Consider the following 22,766-nt stretch of genomic DNA (forward strand, 5'->3'; position numbering starts at 1 on the left):
GAGCAAGTTGCGGAAGCTAAACTCCTAGGTATAACATTGAATGGTCAATTATGTTGGTCAACTCATTTTAACAACGCTTTTTTGAAGATGTGGAGGGCTATGTCGCTTCTAAAAAGATATGTGTTTTTATAGGCTCTGGTCTTGTCCCATTTTGATTACTGTCCGGTAATATTGTCAAGTGAAGCAAAGGAAAACCTAGCATTTCTGCAGCTGGCTCAAAACAGAGCAGCACACGTTGCCCGTATCTGCACGTACAGAAGTAACATCAACAACATGCCAGTCCTTCCTGGTTGAGAGTTGACGAGAGATCAACTGCTTCTCTTCTAGTTTTTTTATGAGAAATAATTAGTGATAAAAATGAAAATTCCAGATTGTCTGTATAATCAAGTAACATTCAGCTCAGACACCGATACATATCCCACAAGACATGCCACCAGGGGTATCTAAGTCGCTCTGGATAAGAGCGTCTGCTAAATGACTTAAATGTAATGTAATGTAATGTATCTTGACAGTCCGCAATTCCAAAAAACGTATTCACGGCAATGCACAGTTTTATACAGAGACTTGATCATATGGAACTCCCTTCCCTTAAAATGAAATGCTGTACAGAAAGACTCATGTAAAGGCCAAATTACAGAGGAGGAACTTCTTGATGCAATTTCTGCCTTTAAGTCCAGGAAAACTCCAGGGCTGGATGACATACCAGTTGAGGTATATCAACATTTTTTGATGGAGTCAGAGGAACGTTATTAGCTTTTTTGAACCACTCACATAACAATTGTATATTATCAGATACTCAAAAAGAAGTTCTGATTTCATTATGACTGAAACAGGACGCAGGTGGTAACTATAAATTTCCAGTCCAATAAAACAAATTGAGTCCATTTACACTTCAGTGGTGTGATGCATGAATTTATGTTTTCTTTTAAATCCACAATATTTTGTTCTTAATTTAATCAATTTTAGAAGAATGCTGTAACGTAACAACAGATTATTTCACTTATAATTCACTGTATCACAATTCCAGTGGGTCAGAAGTTTACATACACTAAGTTGACTGTGCCTTCAAACAGCTTGGAAAATTCCAGAAAAGGATGTCATGGCTTTAGAAGTGTCTGATGTACCTGTGGATGTATTTCAAGGCCTACTTTCAAACTCAGTGCCTCTTTGCTTGACATCATGGGAAAATCAAAATAAATCAGCCAAGACCTAAAAATAAAATACAAATTGTCGACCACAAGTCTGGTTCATCCTTGGGAGCAATTTCCAAAGGCCTGAAGATACCACGTTGATCTGTACAAACAATAGTATAAAAGTATAAACACCATGGGACCACACAGCCGTAATACCGCTTAGGAAGGAAACACGTTCTGTCTCCGAGAGATGAATGGTGCAAAAAGTGCAAATCAATCCCAGAACAACAGCAAAGAACCTTGTACAAAATTATCTATATCCACAGTAAAAGTGTCCTATATCGACAAAATCTGAAAGTCCGCTTAGCAAGGAAGAAGCCACTGCTCCAAAACTTCCATAAAAAATCCAGACTAGTTTTGCAACAGCACATGGGGATAAAGTTTGTACTTTTTGGAGAAATGTCCTCTGGCCTGATGAATAAAAAAAAAGAACTGTTTTGCCATTATGACAATCATTGTGTTTGGAGGAGAAAGCCGAAGAACACCTTCCCTACCGGGAAGCACGGGGGTGGCAGCATCATGTTGTGGGGGTGCTTTGCTGCAGGAGGGACTGGTGCACTTCACAAAATAGATGTCATCATGAGGTAGTACAATTATGTGGATACACTGAAGCAGCATCTCAATACATTAATCAGGAAGTTAAAGCTTGGTCGCAAATGGGTCATCCAAATGGACAATGACCCCAGGCATACTTCAGAAGTTGTGGCAAAATGGCTTAAGGACAACAGAGTCAATGTATTGGAGTGGCCATAACAAAGCCCTGACCTCAAACCTATAAAAAAAATTGTCAGCAGAACTGAAAAAGCATGTGCGAGCAAGGAGGCCTACAAACCTGACTCCGTTACACCAGCTCTGTCAGGAGGAATGGGCCAAAATTCACCCAACTTATTGTGGGAAGCTTGTGGAAGGCTACCTGAAACGTTTGATCCAAGTTAAACAATTTAAAGGCAATGCTACCAAATACTGAATTGAGTATGTAAACTTCTGACCCACTGGGAATGTGATGAAAGAAATAAAATATTAAATAAATCACTCTCTCTAATATTATTCTAACATTTCACATTCTTAAAATAACGTGGTGATCCTAACTGAACTTAAACAGGGCATTTCTACTATGATTAAATGTCAGGAATGTGGTAAACTGAGTGTAAATGTTTTTGGCTAAGGTGTATGTAAACTTCCGACTTCAATTGACTCAAATTTCTGGAATGTTCCAAGCTGTTTAAAATCACAGTCAACTTAGTGTATGTAAACGTCTGACCCACTGGAATTGTGATACAGTGAATTATAAGTGAAATAATCTGTCTGTAAACAATTGTTGGAAAAATGACTTGTGTCATGCACAAAGTAGATGTCCTAACCAACTTGCCAAAGCTATAGTTTGTTAATAACATGAAATGTGTGGAATGGTTGAAAACCGAGTTTTAATGACTCCAACCTAAGTGTATGTAAACTTCCGACTTCAACTGTAGTTGAATAATATACATGGAATAAATATATCTATATCTATATATATATAATATATATGCGGATAGGAAATGATGCAGACAATTACATTGATAGATTGTGGCTTCTATCAGCAAAATTGAAGCTGATCAACCCCCTAAAAAAATCCTTTCCATTTAATTACTCAAGCAAACAACAAAATTACCTTTAAAAAAAGGATTACAGGCCTCCAATTACAGGCCTCTCTCATCTTTTTAAGTGGGAGAACTTGCACAATTGGTGGCTGACTAAATACTTTTTTGCTCCACTGTACATCATTTTTAGTTGTATTGTTTGTATGTCGTTGTATTTTAAATTTGTGTGACTGTCCTTGTCTATCAGTGTATCAGTGCTTTGTTACTTGTAAGTGTTTTTTGTGGACCCCAGGAAGTGTGGCTTCTGCATCGGATAATGCAAATCCTAACAAACAGAAGAAACAGTTTTCACATCAATCCCAATTATAATTGTAATGGTCATAGCAGTATTATACATAGTAATGGTTATATTACTCCATAATAGTCATGATATACATTAATATTGTCTGAATATTAATATCGTCATTCTAATTTTCTTATATTTTTATTTCCATAATTGATAGACACTTTGATTAGAATATTGTTGTCATAGCGATGACATTTGCTTTGGTGGTAGACATTAAGTTATAGTTAATTCATTAACGAATCAAGCACAGCCCCTCCAGAATAACGATATGTCTGGAGAAGGGGGCTGTTGCTAAGTGGATGTTTTCTAATCAGACATAAAGGAGGTGATTTAAAAAAGTAAGCTTGGATTAAAACCTTCATTGATTTATTGAGGTGGATACAGCTTTTGTTTTTCCTCCGTCTCATTAGACTATTTAGTGATCCATCTCAATTGTTTTCCTTTTTTAATGCAGACTTCATTTTTCAGTCATTAAACACTCTCTAGGTAGAGCCCAATACAGGGGATCTCTGCTGTGATTTTATTTCTGATTTCACCGCAGCACGTTTCACTTGAATTAGTATTGATAGACGGATCAGCCTCTATTAAGAATTTCAAAACATATTTCTGGGCGAGCAAAATTAAAGATTTTGTTTGTGCATCCCGTGGAGAATCGATGCTCATGCATTGGAAATGTTACCCTTTGTTATTTCACTTCACTTGGCTGTCTTTTTGGGGTGAAATCAAAGTTAGAAAACCAGAGATGGACAAGGGGAAACTTTTTCCTGATAATGACAAAAAAGGCTGTTGAAATGTTTATTACCCACTTGCATAATCCAATAAATCTTCATTAATTGTGTTATTCCCCATTGTGCTTGAGAGAATCTTTACAAAAGGGCAGATGGCCCCTGATGTTTTTGTTCATTCCTATAATTCATTTGTCTTCTCCCCGTTACGTGAAATTACTCTCTTACCAGCTACTCTCGAAAAGTTTCTCCCTACTCCAGATAATAATCCAGATCTTTGGCTCTGATTTCCCCGCTGTTAATCCCTAAACCCCTAAATCCCTAATTCCATGCTCTTTCTCCACTTCTGCAGTCCTGGTGCTGCTAATCCTAACCCTGAAGCGCCACCGCAAAGGCCAGCGGATGTCAGAGGACGAGGAGGACATGCGCGACAACGTCATCAAGTACAACGACGAGGGAGGCGGCGAGCAGGACACGCAGGCCTACGACATGAGTGCCCTGCGCAACCTCTATGACTTCCCCGAGGCCAAGAGTGGATCTTCTGAGTCAGGCCCTGATCTGCATGCACTGCCCCAGTGGATCCAGGGGCGGGTGAGCGGGGATGGCGGGGCAGCCGACTTCTCCCTCTTCAAGGGCTACATCCGCAAGAAGGTGGAGCAGGCGGATGCCGACCTGTCAGTACCGCCCTACGACTCGTTCCAGACGTACGCCTTTGAAGGCACCAGCTCGCCGGCCCTCTCCCTCAGCTCTATCCACACCCTGTCCACTACGTCCGAGCAGGATTTCTCCTACCTCAGTGACTGGGGGCCACGTTTCAGGCAGCTGGCGGGCTACTACGCCCCGGGACATCCTGAGGAAGAGGGCTCCTAGCAGTGTCCTCAGCCCAAACCTTTGCCTTCTCCTCTGTCCCCAGCACCGTATCAAGGGAGCCCAGTGTCAACACTGTCCTATAAAGCCCTCCTCCATCATCTCCACAGCACCAGAATTGAAGCCCAGTTGGTGTGTTGGAAATCGATTAGGTCAAAAAATCTTTCTTGCTTTGAATCTTTAAGTTTGAAGTTTTTCAAAGCAAAACATTGTTTTTAAAGGTTTTGTAACTCCAGGGTGAAAGGTGGGCTGATTCAATGAGGGATAAAAGCAGGTGTTATCCGTTCACTTTTCCCTTAATTCCAATAAGGAACAGAGGAGTATGACGTAATAAAATATAAGTGGGGCACCACAGGTTACAATACCATTACCTTTCAAATTAGTTTCTGGGTATGTTCTGTCTGGAATCAAAGACTGGTTTCATTTTTAGCTGTGTGAGTGGACGCTCTGAGGACATTCCGAGAAATATGAACATTATGAAACTCAGCAGGGGGTCAAGTATTTTTTTTTCAAGACAAGGCAAACTATCTGATATATGTATTTATTTAAGAAAATATTTACAGTATTTATTCCTTTGTATTTATTTATTTATTTTGTCCATAATCACCGCACCACTTGTAACAATGAACATCAGTGAAGAAGGATACAGAAAGAAGAAAAAAAGGTTTATTATGGTGAGAACCTGAGGAGAGAAGAGCTTCTACAGAAGCGCTTAGCATAGATAGAACTTTACATACTGCTTTCACAAAGGTGATATTTGGGTCACAGACAACTACAGTATTGGAAATATTTGTATTTATTTTTCAGGAACACTTTTGTAAAATAAACAACTGAAGACAGAGCGCGACAGAAAATAAAAGAGTGAGAGAACAAAGGAAGAGACAATTCAGTGCACAGATTGGTTTTGTGTTGACATACTTTCACTGTATTGTGAAGATTTCTAAGGGGTTATGAAGGTTGTGGGACATTATGTGATAACCAGGGTTTTTGCTTTTCTTTTTCAGCGCCATTTAAAAGGCTATAAGGCACAATCCACACGAGTGATCCAGGACTATATGAAATGACTGTTGGTTTCATGGAGTTGGCTATAAGCTAACTCTTCCTGAGGAGTTAATTTTCATTCCAGTATTTGTATGTGTGAGTGTGTAATATGCGAACAACTTGTTTTATATTCTGAAAGATTTGATCGCTTTTGTTCTTTTGGGTCTATTTTAGAAGATGGATGGATATGTGAAGGGGTGACAGGTACAGGAATAAAGGATGAGGAGATGGAAGTCCTCTATCCACCATCCAGAACCTATTTAATGTTGACCTTAAACTTGCAAATGTATGGGAAATAAAAATCAATAAATATTTTATTGTTGTTTTTTTATATACTCTGCTGGCTATTTCTCCACACTGCAAAAACAGACATCCCTATGATCTAATATAATCTTAACATCATAATCTTATTTTATTATGTCATTCTTTGTGAGAGTCACTACAGTATTCCCGAGGGGGGACAGTTTGATATTATAATAGCCGATTTAATACAGTGAAACTGTATTTTTAGGGATCGATAGTCTTGCATCCAGGAAGTAATTGTATAGCTTTGTTCCACTAGAGAGAGAACAGTCATAATGTGTAAGTCTAATTACTGCTGAGGATGGGTAGAGGTTACCTGAGGATCCTGAAGCATATGGAGTTGAGTCTCTCATCTTTGTGGTCTGTGGTGGTGGCCAAGTCATGCCATGTCATGTTTCGCTTCAAAGGACTAAGGGCTCAACCCTAGTGTAGAAGATCTATGTTGTAGCGCAGTTGACCTTTAAAGGTCATTTCCGATTGAGCCGACATATGCAGCATTTACAGCAAATGCTGTCTCTGCGAACGCAGTAACAATGCCTTTAAATGTCAATCACTCTACCAATTGCAGGTCTTCCGCGCTATGGACTGAATTGAGCAGTAGGAGGTCCATTGTGAGTTTAAAGTTAAAATTTCACTTGAGTGTTGAGTCAGCCATTTTGACTAAGGATGTTGAAAAATGTCGGACAGTGGACATTTAACCGGCATATCCTTATCCCTAATTATATCCTTAATCCTTAACCGACATCACCCCTTAACCCTAACCTTAATGCAGTGGTATTCAAAGTAGGGTTCGCATCCACTAGTGTGTTTTAATTGAGTAAATGTTTCTTTTCATTTTAATGGGTGATGAAAATGTAATGAATTAAAGGTTATTTAAGGTTGTCATTAGATTTGGGGTAGGATGGGGTTGTGACAAACTTGTGGGGAAAGAAATGGGTCTCCAGAAAATGTTTGAATACCACTGCCTTAAAGGGATATTTAACTTTTTTTTATATTTAACTTAAAAAGGCAAACTCGCTTTAACCTTAAACCTAACCCTAATCTTAACCCTACATGTAACCACTGTCTGTCCCTTACCTTGATTTAACCCCTAACATTAATCTAATTAATCTGCCTGCTGAATATCTACACTTCCAAAACATTGACAAGTTGGAGACTTCTAATATGTCTATACTTCAAGGTCATAATGAACCAGAACAATATTAGTAAAAAACATTCAGATAATAACATTTTAACTTGACTGTTGGCTGGAAATATACAGTGGCTTCCAAAAGTATTCACCCCCCTTGACATTATTCCTATTTGTTGCCTTACAACCTAGATTTAATGGTTCAAAGTTTTGGATATTTTTTATAACCCAACCCTGAACTGTTGAGAGAGCTCCTTGGTCTTCATGGTGCCGCTTGCTTGGTGGTGCCCCTTACTTAGTGGTGGTGCCCCTTACTTAGTGGTGGTGCCCCTTACTTAGTGGTGGTGCCCCTTACTTAGTGGTGGTGCCCCTTACTTAGTGGTGGTGCCCCTTACTTAGTGGTGGTGCCCCTTACTTAGTGGTGTTGCAGACTCTGGGGCTTTTCAGAACAGGTGTATACATGCTGAGATCATGTGACAGGTCGTGTGACATTGAGATTGCACACAGGTGGACTATAGTTAACTAATTGTTTGACTTCTGAAGGTAATGGTTGGACCAGATCTTCTTTAGGGGCTTCAAAGCAAAGGGAGTGAATACATATGCAGGCACACTTTTCCTTTTCCTTTTTTTTATTTTCACTTCACCAATTTGGACTATTTTGTGTATGTCCATTACATGAAATACAAATAAAAATCCATTTAAATTACAAGTTGTAATGCAACAAAATAGGCAAAACGCCAAGGAGGATGAATACATTTGCAAGGCACTGTATGCGACTTGAACAAGAAAAGCGAGAGAGCAAAATGTGGTCAGAGATCTGATGTGGTTAGGAGAGATCTGATGTGGTTAGGAGAGATCTGATGTGGTTAGGAGAGATTGGATGTGGTCAGGAGATAAAGGATGTGGCCAGGAGAGATTGGATGTGGTCAGGAGAGATTGGATGTGGTCAGGAGAGATTGGATGTGGTCAGGATTGATTGGACGTGGTCAGGAGATAAAGGATGTGGCCAGGAGAGATTGGATGTGGCCAGGTCTAATCGCAATGTGGGACGCGGCTATACTGAACAAAAATAGTAATGCAACATGTGAAGTGTTGGTCCCATGTTTGATGAACTGAAATAAATTATCCTAGAAATGTTCCATACGCACAAAAAACGTATTTCTCTCAAATGTTGTGCACACATTTGTTTACATCCCTGTTAGTGAGTATTTCTCCTTTGCCAATATAATCCACCCACCTGATAGGTGTGGCATGTCAAAAAGCTGATTAAACTGCATGATCATTACACAGGTGCAATTTGTGCTGGGGACAGTAAAAGACGACTCTAAAATGTGCAGTTCTGTCACACAGCACAATGCCACAGATCTCTCAAATTTTGAGGGAGAGTGCAATTGCCATTCTGACTGCAGGAATGTCCCCCAGAGCTGTTGCCTGAGAACTGAATCTTAATTTCTCTACCATAAGCTGCCTCCAACGTCGTTTTAGAGAATTTGGCAGTACATCCAACGGGCCGCACAACTGCAAACCACATGTAACCACGCCAGCCCAGGACCTCCACATCCGGTTTCTTTACCACAGACCACATGTAACCACGCCAGCCCAGGACCTCCACATCCGGCTTCTTCACCTGCAGGATCATCTGAGACCAGCCACCCAGACAGCTGATGAAATTGTGGGTTTGTACAACTGAAGAATGGCTGCACAAGCTGTCAGAAACTGTTTCAGGGAAGCTCATCTGTGTGCTCATTGTCCTCACCAGGGTCTTAACCTGACTGCAGTTTGGCTTTGTAACCGACTTCAGTGGGCAAATGCTTACCTTCAGTGGCCACTGGATCACTGGAGAATTGTGCTCTTCACGGATGAATCCTGTTTTCAAATGTACGGGGCAGATGGCAGACAGCATGTATGGCATTGTGTGGGCAGTTATGTGAACCGTAACTTAGTAAAATCTTTAAAATTGTTGCATGTTGCGTTTATATTTTTGTTCAGTGTATTATTAATCATAGCTCCACGACGACAGCACCGGATGACGTGATGGCATAGCTTACATTCCTCTAGACTGTTGCCTATAAACACCCAGGCCATTAGAGACATAGGACAAGAGAGGGGAACAGAATGAATTCCTCATCAGTGAAATGTCAGCAGGATACCGCTGAATGACTAATTCAATGTAGAAGGTTAAAGAGTAAGCACTGCCTAAGGGGGAATATCTGTTCCTCCCAGGACTCCTGGTCACTCCACTCTCCACCCATAAACGAGCGTCTTTACGGAGTCAACAGCAGCCATTTTTCAATAATAGGCTATAGAGGCTAACATATTAATGTGTCGTAATAAATCACAGACCCCCCCCCCCCCCCCCCCCCCTCCGCAGTCCAAGGGCAACATGAGGACATTGTTTTGTTATGCGTGTGGATGAAAAGTGATTGACAGTGCTCTGGGGAAATTTCTCGGCTGACACTAAAGTCCCCCCACTTTTCTCATTGTGGATTGATAATGACAATTGATTAGACATGGTGGAAATATGAATGTAGTATAGAACTAATTTATTAATCAAATTGGCAGCAGAGCACTATTTACTTTTCAAAGGGACATGGAAAAACAAAGCTTTCAAAGAGGGATGGAAAAAAAAAACATTTTCTCTACTTATGTCATGAAATGCAAGACTGCTGTAGATTAAACCTGATGTCATTTAAACCTGCAAGATGGAGAAAAAAGTTTCAGGCAGTTTAAACATTTTCTAAAAATGTATATTTTGAGACTGAAAATACTTGCTGAAATTCTGATTATGTTGATTATTATGCACAACCCAATTAATTTAGATCATTTAGCATTGGGACCATTGGGCCCTGTTGTATGTACAACTTAATTTCAGGAATCAAAACATATGTTTTATCATTTAAACTTTAAGATTCCTTGATATAAAACTAAGACATCTTTTCTATTTTGATACTGTAGTTATTTATTTAGATTATGATTGCCAGAGATTACATTTGGATTAAATTAGTTAGCACTTGTTATACCGCTGAAACCTCTGGATATTTTTATTTCTTGTTTGAAAAGTTTTCAAAGGAATGAACCCTGCCAGCTGTATGATATCTGTGAAAATTGACTTTTGAAGACCCTGGGAACCTGCACTTAGCCCCGGGCTAACAGCCTTAGAAAATCCAAGATATGTTTTATCCCGTGGTTAAATGATTGTTGACATTTGCACATTCTCAAGTGGGAGGGCACCACCCTTTACCCAGGTTTAGCTGGCCCAACTCGTGACCAGTCTTAGCACCAACTTTTTTCTGTTGCCATATCATTTGAATATTCTACTCCAGAAGAGAAATGACAGTTTCAGAGAGCCCTGGGTTAACACATGTTTGTGTGGAAGGGAGGGTAAGGTGGCCCTGTGCTAATTTTAACCCTGGAATAACCACCAAATGAACATCTAGAAAATATTGATATAAATCAATTAGTACAGGTTGAGTGTCTGTTCTGTCAATGCACTATAATAAAAGAGACAGATATTTACTTTGTTCAGGAACCAATTAGAAAGAACAATGTGCTTTGTTCTGAGAATCAGACCACACCATTTATAAGATGACGTTAGACTAGACTCCATAGCTGACAAAACCCCATCCACAGCACAAGGGCCAGAATGAGTCACTTTATGAATGACTATTTCTGTTTTAATGTAGTTTGAAAGCTACAGGACAATCTTACTAGCACAACCTTGATGGCTTGCCCTAGCTCACATTATTCTGCTCACTATGTACAGTATTACTGATGTCAATCTGTTCTGATCTAAAGGCACAAAGGACCATTCAAAACAATGTGTCTTGAGGTACAGTATAAACTGCGTGGTTCGAGCCCTGAATGTTGATTGGCTGACAGTCGTGGTATATCAGACCGTATACCATGTGAATGACATTTACAGTTGAAGTTGGAAGTTTACATACACTTAGGTTGGAGTCATTAAAACGTGTTTTTCAACCACTCCACACATTTCTTGTAAACAAACTACAGTTTTGGCAAGTGGGTTAGGACATCTACTTTGTGTATGACACAAGTCATTTTTCCAACAATTGTTTACAGACAGATTACTTCACTTATAATTCACTGTATCACAATTGCAGTGGGTCAGAAGTTTACATACACTAAGTTTACTGTGCCTTTAAACAGCTTGGAAAATTCCAGAAAATGATTCCAGAAGCTTTAGAAGCTTCTGATATGCTAATTGACATCATTTGAGTCAACTGGAGGTATACATGTGGATGTATATCAAGGCCTACCTTCAAACTCAGTGCCTCTTTGCGTGACATCATGGGAAAATCAAAAGAAATCAGCCAAAACCAGTAGACCTCCACAAGTCTGGTTCATCCTTGGGAGCAATTTCCAAACACCTGAAGGTACCATGTTCATCTATACATACAAGAGTATGCAAGTATAAACACCATGGGACCACGCAGCTGCCAAATCAACGTTTTTTTGTCAGGTGTGCTGAATACAACAGGTGTAGACCTTAGTGAAATGCTTACTTATAGGCTCTATCCAACAGTGCAAAACAGGTATTAGGTGAATAGGTAAGAAATAAAAACAGTAAATGTGTGGGGGAACTGGTTGGTCGGGCCAATTGAGGTAGTATGTACATTCATTTATAGTTAATGTGACAATGCATATATAGTCATACCGCTCAGGAAAGAGATGCGTTCTGTCTCCTAGAGATGAACGTACTTCGGTGCGAAAAGTGCAAATCAATCCCAGAACAACAAAGGACCTTGTGAAGATGCTGGAGGAAACAGGTACAAAAGTATCTATATCCACAGTCAACCAAGTCCTATATTGACATAGCCTGAAAGGCCGCTCAGCAATGAAGAAACCACTGCTCCAAAACCACAATTAAAAAAGCCAGACTACGGTTTCCAACTGCACATGGGGACGAAGATATAATATAAAAAAATATAACTGTTTGGCTATAATGACCATCGTTATGTTTGGAGGAAAAAGGGGGAGGCTTGCAAGCCAAAGAATAACCGTGAAGCACGGGGTGGCTCCATCATCTTGTGGGGGTGCTTTGCTGCATGAGGGTCTGGTGCACTTCACAAAATAGATGGAATCTTGAGGAAGGACAATTATGTGGATATATTGAAGCAACATCTCAAGACATTAGTCAGGAAATTAAAGCTTGGTTGCAAATGGGTCTTCCCAATGGAAATTGACCCCAAGCACACTTCCAAAGTTGTGGCAAAATGGCTTAAGGACAACTAAGTTGTAACGGATTTCCTCCTCTTCGTCTGAAGAGGTGTAGCAAGGATCGGACCAATACGCAGCGTGGTAAGTGTCCATGTTTTAATAGAAAAGACTGAACATGACACAAATACAAAATAACAAAGTGAAATGGAAACAAAACAGTCCCGTGTGAGACAAACACTGACACAGAAACAATCACCCACAAAATACCCAAAGAATATGGCTGCCTAAATATGGTTCCCAATCAGAAACAACAATAAACACCTGCCTCTAATTGAGAACCAATCTAGGCAACCATAGACCTACATAAACACCTAGATGGAAACAACCCCATAAATCTACAAAAAACCCTAGACAGTATAAAAACCCCTAGACAGTGCAAACACCCTAGATGAGACAAAAAACATACATATCACCCATGTCACACCCTGCCCTAACTAAAATAATAAAGAAAACAAAGAATACTAAGGTCAGGGCGTGACAAAAGTCAAGGAATTGGAGTAGCCATCACAAAGCCCTGACCTCAATCATATATAATATTTGTGGGCAGAACTGAAAAAGCATGTGCAAGCAAGGAGGCCTACAAACCTGACTCAGTTACACCAGCTCTGTCAGGAGGAATGGGCCAACATTCACCCAACTTATTGTGGGAAGCTTGTGGAAGGCTACCCAAAACATTTGACCCAATTTAAACAATGTTAAGGCAATGCTACCAAATACTAATTGAGTGTATGTAAACTTCTGACCCACTGGGAATGTGATGAAAGTAATAAATGCTGAAATAAATCATTCTCTCTACTATTATTCTGACATTTTACATTCTTAAAATTAAGTGGTGATCCTAACTGACCTAAAACAGGGAATTTTTACTGGGATTAAAAACTGTTAGGAATTGTGAAAAACTGAGTTTAAATGTAGTTTGCTAAGGTGAATATAAACTTCCGACTTCAACTGTATTTGTACAGCTCTAATTACATTGGTAACCAGTTTATAATAGCAATAAGGTACATCTGGGGGTTGTGGTATATGGCCAATATACCACGGCTAAGGGCTGTATCCAGGCATTCTGCATTGCCTTATTGCTTAAGTATATACTATTTGATATTTTATGAGAATGTCATTTAAATATCACAATAAAGTTCTGATGTGACCAAACCCTATATTTAGAGGTCGTAGGGAAGTCCTCTAAAACCCCTAGACACTGACTGTAACTAAAGAACTGATTTGACACTGACTCCATATTAGTGCTGAGACTATACCTCAACAGAAGCTCTGTCACTTTAAATAAAGAAGGACGTCAGTGCTATGGATGCTGTAATCTCCAATGGAGAAATGGTATTGTCTCTCTTCTCCCGTGGCTTGTGTGTAAAGTGTATTCCCACCATGCAGTGTTTATTCCACAGTTCATCATGTTGTATAATGTCAGCCATCTTGACAGTCAGATAAATATTAAAGGGTGGTTATCTGTGCTTTCGGGATGCCTCCTAGAACCCACAGGGCATAAATACCTGCATAGAGAGCCAGTGAGGATGAGCATATGCACATTTGGGAAATGTAATACTTTCTTGCGCTGAATCTTGTATGTGTTGGGTAAATATGCATTTGTTAAGGTAAATAAATGCTCAAATACTTTTCATTATTTATGAGAACAAATATCTTAACAAATGCATTTAACATAATATATCAACATAAAATTAAATAATGTAGTTAGCAATGTCTTATAAGGTTAAGTTAATATAATAATTACAAACCTCTGTATTACAGTGATGCTGTACTCTGTTTACTTTATTTTGGAAAGCTCAAATGGATTAAGATTTTTACAGAAGTCTTTATTTTTCCACATATCTGCTGCTTTTTTAGCTGTAAACTGTCTGGCTTGCCATCTTCTCTCTCTCTCTCTCTCTCTCTCTCTCTCTCTCTCTCTCTCTCTCTCTCTCTCTCTCTCCCTCTCTCTCCTCCCTCCCTCCCTCCTCTCTCTATCTCTCTCTCTCTCTCTCCCCTCCCTCCCTATCTCCCCCCTCCCTCTCTCCCTCCCTCCCTCCCTCCCTCTCTCTCTCTCTCTCTCTCTCTCTCTCTCTCTCTCTCTCTCTCTCTCTCTCTCTCTCTCTCTCTCTCTCTCTCTCTCTCCCTCCCTCCCTCTCTCCCTCTCTCTCCCTCTCTCTCTCTCTCTCTCTCTCCCTCTCTCCCTCTCTCTCCCTCTCCTCTCTCTCTCCCCCTCTCTCTCTCTCTCTCCCCCTCTCTCTCTCTCTCTCTCCCCTCTCTCTCTCTCTCTCCTCTCTCTCTCTCTCTCTCTCTCTCTCTCTCTCTCTCTCTCTCTCTCTCTCTCTCTCTCTCAATACTTTTCTCCGTAATTTCCGAACTGGAAAAATCACTCTTCTGCTCCAGAGAAAAGCTGACAATCTAACTAGCTAGTTTACACAGTTGAAAGAAAGATTGATCCTCTCGCACGTATCTTTGTAGATGCCCCTTGAGACCCTATTTCTCTAGGCTTGCTCTATCTTGGGCCTCTCCAATGCTGTTAGATGTTGCTTCCCTCCAGGCCAATGGTTCACCTAGGTTGACATCAACTGTCATACATTCTATTTCAAAATGTTTTTTTGGGGGAAATTCAGCTGTCACAATGCAGGAACTCCCTCAGGGCTGTGTTCAAAAGCAGCGTTCAGAAAGCCAAAGACGATCCTTTTTTGATGTCATCATATGCACACACAACAGAGACCAGCATGTTTTCAATATGCCCTCGAAGTGGCATTTCAGGGGGTGGTGCCAATTCGAATTTGAGTAAACTTGTGTGTCCAGACTGAGAGAACTTATTATTTCTTCATTTTTTTTCGACAAATTCAATACATTAAACAATAGAGAAATGATTATTGATTTTAAAGCCATCACCCACTCAACCCCTTTGGAGGACAAAAGCAACCTTGTTTTGCACTCATTTCACACAAATTACACTTTTCCACACAGTATTACATGACAAAAATACAGTTCAATAGACATGTGACGACCCGTCATTCATGGCAGTGCCCCACCTGTTTTGAGACCCACCTGTTTAGCTAAAAAGGCAAAGGGTGCCTACTTTAAAGTATCTCAAATATAAAATATATTTTGATTTGTTTAACACATGATTCCATATGTTTTATTTCATAGTTTTGATGTCTTCACTATTATTCTACAATGTAGAAAAATAAAAAAATTAAAGAAAAACCCTGAAATGAGTGGATGTGTCAAAATTTGTGACAAAAAACCAAAGTGGCTGTTTTGCATTTTTTTTTGGCATGAATTCATGTTACATATCTGTTTAAATGCAATGTACAAATAACAATGCTTGAGTTAATAAAGCCGCATACGAACATGGCTTCTTTCTTGAGTAAGACAGCTCCAAAATGAAGGTGTTTCAACCTCAGGTTCTTTTGTGATGGAGGGGCAACCAGTGAAAGCACAGGGCTTAGGCGTTAGTAATCTTCTCCAGTTCATCCATGATTGGCTCAGTGTTCTGTCACTCATGTGGATATTACATCACCGCATAATCTACAGGGAGAGCTAGGCAGTACAAGGCCCCTTGGGTGCTGCCATAGATTAACAATCAAAGTGCCCGTCCAAGAAGGCTCAAGGTCATTAGCTACAGATTAAATTACTTCAGATCACGCTATATCTACCGTAGCTTTTATTGGACTGATCATATCAACATCATACTTTCAAAATCTTAACTAATATAGCTAGCTAGCTAGCTAGCTAGACAAGCAGTCATCATCATGAATCGTGTCAATCTACTGGCAAATACATTTTAATCCTTGTCATTTGAAGATAAATTATAAATAAAATGTATCAGTGCTCATCGGCCATTAGACATAAACATTACACCAATCGGATATCGCAAATTCAAATTCAATCAGTAGCTAACTGCGAGAGTTACAAAGCAATCTCTATTTTGCTTCCCCTGCCTGCTATTCAGTGGAGAGGGTGTGTGGTCCAAGTCTGGGATTAAAGATTTAAAACATCTGTCTGAAAGGGTTTTGTTTCTAAGCTTAAAAGGATAAACATTCATACACAACACCATGGCCCAGAAAATGTTGAATACATTGGCCATACTCTCAATCAAGTATGACTTCTGCCGCTTTTAAAACAACTGGAAACTCGGAACAGGGAAATCTCTGACTTCCAACTTCAGTGCGTTCAAGACAACCGGGAACTCTTGAAAGCAACATAAATGCCAGACTTGCCAGAAAAATGCCAGACAAATTTTGCCCACAAGAAGAACCGCCACGCCACCTTCCTGTTCAAGTGAGCACAGCACAACAATGGTGAGTCCAAAAATATGTCTTGTTTGCTGCTGCATAAATGATGTAATATGCCAGGGAGATAGGTATGCTGTAGCTAAGAAAGTAATATGAAGTGTATGTTGTGTAGTAAGCAGTTAGTAGTCCATGTGTCTAACCCTAAGAATTTGGTCCATCTCCCCTTCAGAATGTAGCCTACTGTTCTGACTTGGTAGTGCTATAGCCTGTTTTATAGAAATGTCATCATCGATTATTTTAATAGCTTTAATTGTCTATGTGCTCCCGTTATTTATCTTATGGTTCATACTTGGTGTACAGGGAGAATAATTGTACTGTAGGCTAACAGCTTCTTTCCCGTCTCTTTCTTGCTCTGTGTGGCGGCACGAAGAGTCAAGTTAAGGCCTCAACACCTTGCTAAATTTATCTGAACTAACAACTTTCTGAATTTCTGTCAGTCTCCATTTTGAAAGTGCTGAACGAAAGCCTACCTCGTTGCAGCTTCTTTGCTTGCACTTGCTTATACTTAGAGCTAATTGTTAATGATATAAGAACAAACATTAATAATGTTTGTCTATGTTTCAAAAGACAAAACGCATATTATTGAAAGCGAATGTGGTTCTTATCAAGTTACACAAATGCACAAGGAGTCAATAGAAACCATATTTGTTTAAGCAAGTCAGCCATATCAGCTATGGTTTTTAGAAAGGCAGTAAATGAGGCTCAATTAACTGCCAGATAAGTCTCCACTGATAGGTGTAGTGGTTGTAAGGATTTACCCCATGATGCTATAAGCGCCGCTGTCAGAACAGCACAGGCCATAACATTTTGTGGCACCGTTTGTCACTGTTATAGCACAGTTAATCTATTGTTTAGTGTTGTGTTGTGGCTTTGCTGACATGCATAAAGCAAATTGTTGAGTTTGCCCCACCAAGAGTTACATGCTAAAATCACCACTGTACACACCACACACAAAAAGGCATTCAAACATCTGCTGCACACATGATCAGTGGTGTAAAGTATTTAAGTAAAAATACTTTAAAGAATTACTTAAGTCGTTTTCAGGGTGTCTGTACTTTACTATTTATATTTGATAACTTGTAATTTTACTACACAACATTCCTAATGAAAATTATGAATTTTTTACTCCATGAATTTCCCCTGACACCCAAAAGTACTTGTTACATTTTGAATGCTTAGCAGGACAGGAAAATGTTCTAATTCACATACATCAAAAGAACATCCCTGGTTGTCCCTACTGCCTCTGATCTGGCGGACTCAGTAAGCACATGCCTCAGTTGTAAACAGTGTCTGACTGTTGGTGTGTGTCCCTAGTTATCTGTAAATAAATAAAAAACTAGAAGGTGTAGCTGTCTGCTTTACTTAATATAAAGAATTTGAAATGATTTATAGTTGTACGCCGTGAAGGACTGAAATCCTGCAGCGCCTGCAAGGTCCCCCTGCTCAAGAAAGCACATACACATGCCCGTCTGAAGTTTGCCAATGAACATCTGAATGATTCAGAGGAAAACGGGGTGAAAGTGTTGTGGTCAGATAAGACCAAAATGGAGCTCTTTGGCATCAACTCAACTCGCCGTGTTTGGAGGAGGAGGACTGCTACCTATGACCCGAAGAACACCATCCCCACCGTCAAACATGGAGGTGGAAACATTATGCTTTGGGGGTGTTTTTCTGCTAAGGGGTCAGGACAACTTCACCGCATCAAAGGGACGATGGACGGCTCAAGAAGAAGCACATTAAGGTCCTGGAGTGGCCTAGCCAGAAAATCTGTAGAGGGAGCTGAAGGTTCGACTTGCCAAACGTCAGCCTCAAAATCTTAATGACTTGGAGAAGATCTGCAAAGAGGAGTGGGACAAAATCTCTCCTGATATGTGTGCAAACCTGGTGGTCAAACAAGTACTAAGTCATGTTTTGCAGAGGGGTCAAATACTTATTTCCCTCATTAAAATTAAAATACATTTATAACATTTTTGACATGCGGTTTTCTGGATTTTTTTGTTGTTATTCTGTGTCTCACTGTTCAAATAAACCTACCATTAAAATTATAGACGGATCATTTCTTTGTCAGTGGGCAAACGTATAAAATCAGCAGGGGATCAAATACTTTTTTTCCCTCACTGTAAGTATATTTAAAACCAAATACTTTTAGACTTTTACTCAAGTAGAATTTTACTGGGAGACTCACTTTTACTTGAGTCATTTTCTGTTAAGGTAGCTTTACTTTACTCAAGTATGACAATTGGGTACTTCGATACTGTGAACCATCAGATCCTCCTCTCCACCCTCTCCGAGTTGGGCATCTCCGGCGCGGCCCACGCTTGGATTGCGTCCTACCTGACAGGTCGCTCCTACCAGGTGGCGTGGCGAGAATCTGTCTCCTCACCACGCGCTCTCACCACTGGTGTCCCCCAGGGCTCTGTTCTTGGCCCTCTCCTATTCTCGCTATACACCAAGTCACTTGGCTCTGTCATAACCTCACATGGTCTCTCTTATCATTGCTATGCAGACGACACACAATTAATCTTCTCCTTTCCCCCTTCTGATGACCAGGTGGCGAATCGCATCTCTGCATGTCTGGCAGACATATCAGTGTGGATGACGGATCACCACCTCAAGCTGAACCTCGGCAAGACGGAGCTGCTCTTCCTCCCGGGGAAGGACTGCCCGTTCCATGATCTCGCCATCACGGTTGACAACTCCATTGTGTCCTCCTCCCAGAGCGCTAAGAACCTTGGTGTGATCCTGGACAACACCCTGTCGTTCTCAACCAACATCAAGGCGGTGGCCCGTTCCTGTAGGTTCATGCTCTACAACATCCGCAGAGTACGACCCTGCCTCACACAGGAAGGGCGCAGGTCCTAATCCAGGCACTTGTCATCTCCCGTCTGGATTACTGCAACTCACTGTTGGCTGGGCTCCCTGCCTGTGCCATTAAACCCCTTCAACTCATCCAGAACGCCGCAGCCCGTCTGGTGTTCAACCTTCCCAAGTTCTCTCACGTCACCCCGCTCCTCCGTTCTCTCCACTGGCTTCCAGTTGAAGCTCGCATCCGCTAAAGACCATGGTGCTTGCCTACGGAGCTGTGAGGGGAACGGCACCTCAGTACCTCCAGGCTCTGATCAGGCCCTACACCCAAACAAGGGCACTGCGTTCATCCACCTCTGGCCTGCTCGCCTCCCTACCACTGAGGAAGTACAGCTCCCGCTCAGCCCAGTCAAAACTGTTCGCTTGGCCCCCAATGGTGGAACAAACTCCCTCACGACGCCAGGACAGCGGAGTCAATCACCACCTTCCGGAGACACCTGAAACCCCACCTTTTAAGGAATACCTAGGATAGGTTAAGTAATCCCTCTCACCCCACCCCCTAAGTTTTAGATGCACTATTGTTAAGTGACTGTCCCACTGGATGTCATAAGGTGAATGCACCAATTTGTAAGTCGCTCTGGATAAGAGCGTCTGCTAAATGACTTAAATGTAAATGTAAATGTAATGGGTACTTTTTACACAGCTGCACATAATACTCCACAGTGGCGCAGCGGTCTAAGGCACTGCATCTCAGTGCTAGGGGTGCACTACAGACCCTGGTTTGATTCCAAGCTGTATCACAACCGGCGGTGATTGAGAGTCCCATAGGGCGGCACACAATTGGCCCAGTTGGCCAGGGTATGCTGTCATTGTAAATAAGAATTTGTTCTTAACTGATTTGCCTAGTTAAATAAAAAAAAATGAAATACATGCTGCTCTCAACCCTAGCCACTGCAGATCATGAGCTTTTAATGGCTGAGCTAACTTACAAGGCTACCAAGACAGTAGTAGTAGTTTGGCCCAAATTCGGCCCACATGTTACCACTTATCAGATGGCCCAGTTAGCATTTGGTAATATCGTGAAGGTCTGGTTTTCATACCTAAACCAGATTAAATGGCCAGTATAAGGTGACGCTGTTGGCAGTGACCTAGTCCGGCAAACATTCAGACCAAAAGTCGCCCAGCAACTACGGAAACTTCTTCTGGTCACATACTGTACCTCAAGCAGGAGCTCAACCATAACAAAAAAAGTGTCAACCATGGTCGTATCTCCCAACATTTGAACCAGATCTAGCCTATATGACGTTTCAGTGCCAGCACTCAAACATAATGTGCTGCTAAACAACCAGATATAACCAGTAATCGTCTGCTGACAGGGTAGTCTGCTCTATCCAGCATAATCCCAAGACATGACTTGTGAGCAGTGTTCCTGTATGGGAAGAAAAGTTGTCTAGCCAGCACTGTGGAAATTTAGCCACTTCATCAGTGATGTCCACTCTAAAGATTAATGGTCATATTAATGGGCGCCCCAGCACCTGATCTCTCCTATGGGATGTGCTCTAATGCTGTGTAGCTTCTCTCACAGTGGGAGGTAAGAAGCTATTCCAGCCTGCAGCCATTAACTTATGTGCCTTGGGCACAAGACATATATTACCAGCCAAAAGTTTGGACACACCTACTCATTCCAGGGTTTTTCTTTATTTGTAATATTTTCTACATTGTAAAATATTAGTGAAGACATCAACACTATGAAATAACACATACGGAATCATGTAGTAACCAAAAAAGTGTTAAACAAATATATTTTACATTTGAGATTCTTCAAAGTAGCCACCCTTTACCTTGATGACAGCTTTGCACACTCTTGGAATTATCTTAACCAGCTTCACCTGGAATGCTTTTCCAACAGTCTTGAAGGAGTTCCCACGTATGCTGAGCACTTGTTGGCTGCTTTTCCTTCAGTTTGCGATCCAACTCATTCCAAACCATCTCAATTGTGTTGAGGTCCAGTGATTGTGGAGGCGAGGTAATCTGATGCAGCACCATCACTCTCCTTCTTGGTCAAATAGCCCTTACACAGCCTGGAGGTGTGTTGGGTCATTATCCTGTTGAAAAACAAATGATGGGATGGCATATCGGTGCAGAATGCTGTGGTAGCCATGCTGGTTAGGTGTGCCTTGAATTCTAAATGAATCACCAACAGTGTTACCAACAAAGCTCCCCCATACCATCACACCTCCTCCTCCATGCTTCAAGGGGGAACTACACATGTGGAGATCATCCATTCACCTACTCTGTGTCTCACAAGGACATGGCAGTTGGAACCAAAAATCTCAAATTTGGATTCATCAGACACTAGGACAGATTTCAACCGGTCTAATGTCCACTGCTTGTGTTTCTTGGTCCATGAAAGTATCTTCTTCTTCTTAGTGTCCTTTAGTAGTGTTTTCTTTTCAGCAATTCCACCATGAAGTCCTGATTCATGTAGTCTCATCTGAACAGTTGATGTTGAGATTTGTCTGTTACATTTATTTGGACTGCAATTTCTGAGGCTGGTAACTCTAATGAACTTATCCTCTGCAGCAGAGGTAACTATGGGTCTTCCTTTTCTGTGGCGGACCTCATAAGAGCCAGTTTCATCATAGCGCTTGATGGTTCTTGACATTTTCCCCATTGACTGATCTTCCTTTCTTATTAAAGTAATGATGGACTGTCGTTTCTCTTTGCTTATTTGATCTATTCTTGCCATAACTTAATGCATGCTCTTCAACCGATGGCTGCCCATACCTTCCCACCCGTCCAGTTTCACTACTTTGGACTGTTCTGACTTGTGGACAACTGCAAATACCTAGGTGTCTGGTTAGACTGTGAACTCTCCTTCCAGACTCACATTAAGCATCTCCAATCCAAAATTAAATCTAGAATCGGCTTCCTATTTCGCAACAAAGCATCCTTCACTCATACTGCCAAACATACCCTTGTAAAACTGACCATCCTACCGATCCTCGACTTTGGCGATGTCATTTACAAAATAGCCTCCAACACTCTAGTCAACCAATTGGATGCAGTCTATCACAGTGCCATCCGTTTTGTCACCAAAGCCCCATATACTACCCACCACTGTGACTTGTACACATGCTGCAAGCCTTCCTAAGATGATTTGTCCTCAAAACAGATAGCGTATTTCAGGTTTTTAGATCCTGCTGTGGATGTTGTTAAGTTCCCTTCTTAATGTCCTCTCTTCTGCGAT

The 22,766-nt window shown here is 41.0% G+C and overlaps 1 protein-coding gene across 2 annotated transcripts in view; it reads left to right on the top strand.

Moving 5' to 3' along the window:
- Positions 1-6,040, top strand: part of LOC124026231 (cadherin-22-like) — a 339,307-nt gene extending 333,267 nt beyond the window's left edge. For both annotated transcript variants that reach the window (XM_046339344.1, XM_046339352.1), the window contains one exon: positions 4,197-6,040. In XM_046339344.1, coding sequence (XP_046195300.1) covers positions 4,197-4,714 — 518 coding nt within the window. In that variant the 3' untranslated portion in view covers positions 4,715-6,040. The remainder of the gene's footprint in view (positions 1-4,196) is intronic.
- The last annotated feature ends 16,726 nt before the right edge of the window (positions 6,041-22,766 follow it).

The sequence above is a fragment of the Oncorhynchus gorbuscha genome, linkage group LG03 (genome assembly GCF_021184085.1).
Source record: "Oncorhynchus gorbuscha isolate QuinsamMale2020 ecotype Even-year linkage group LG03, OgorEven_v1.0, whole genome shotgun sequence".
Classification (NCBI taxonomy): Eukaryota; Metazoa; Chordata; class Actinopteri; order Salmoniformes; family Salmonidae; genus Oncorhynchus; species Oncorhynchus gorbuscha.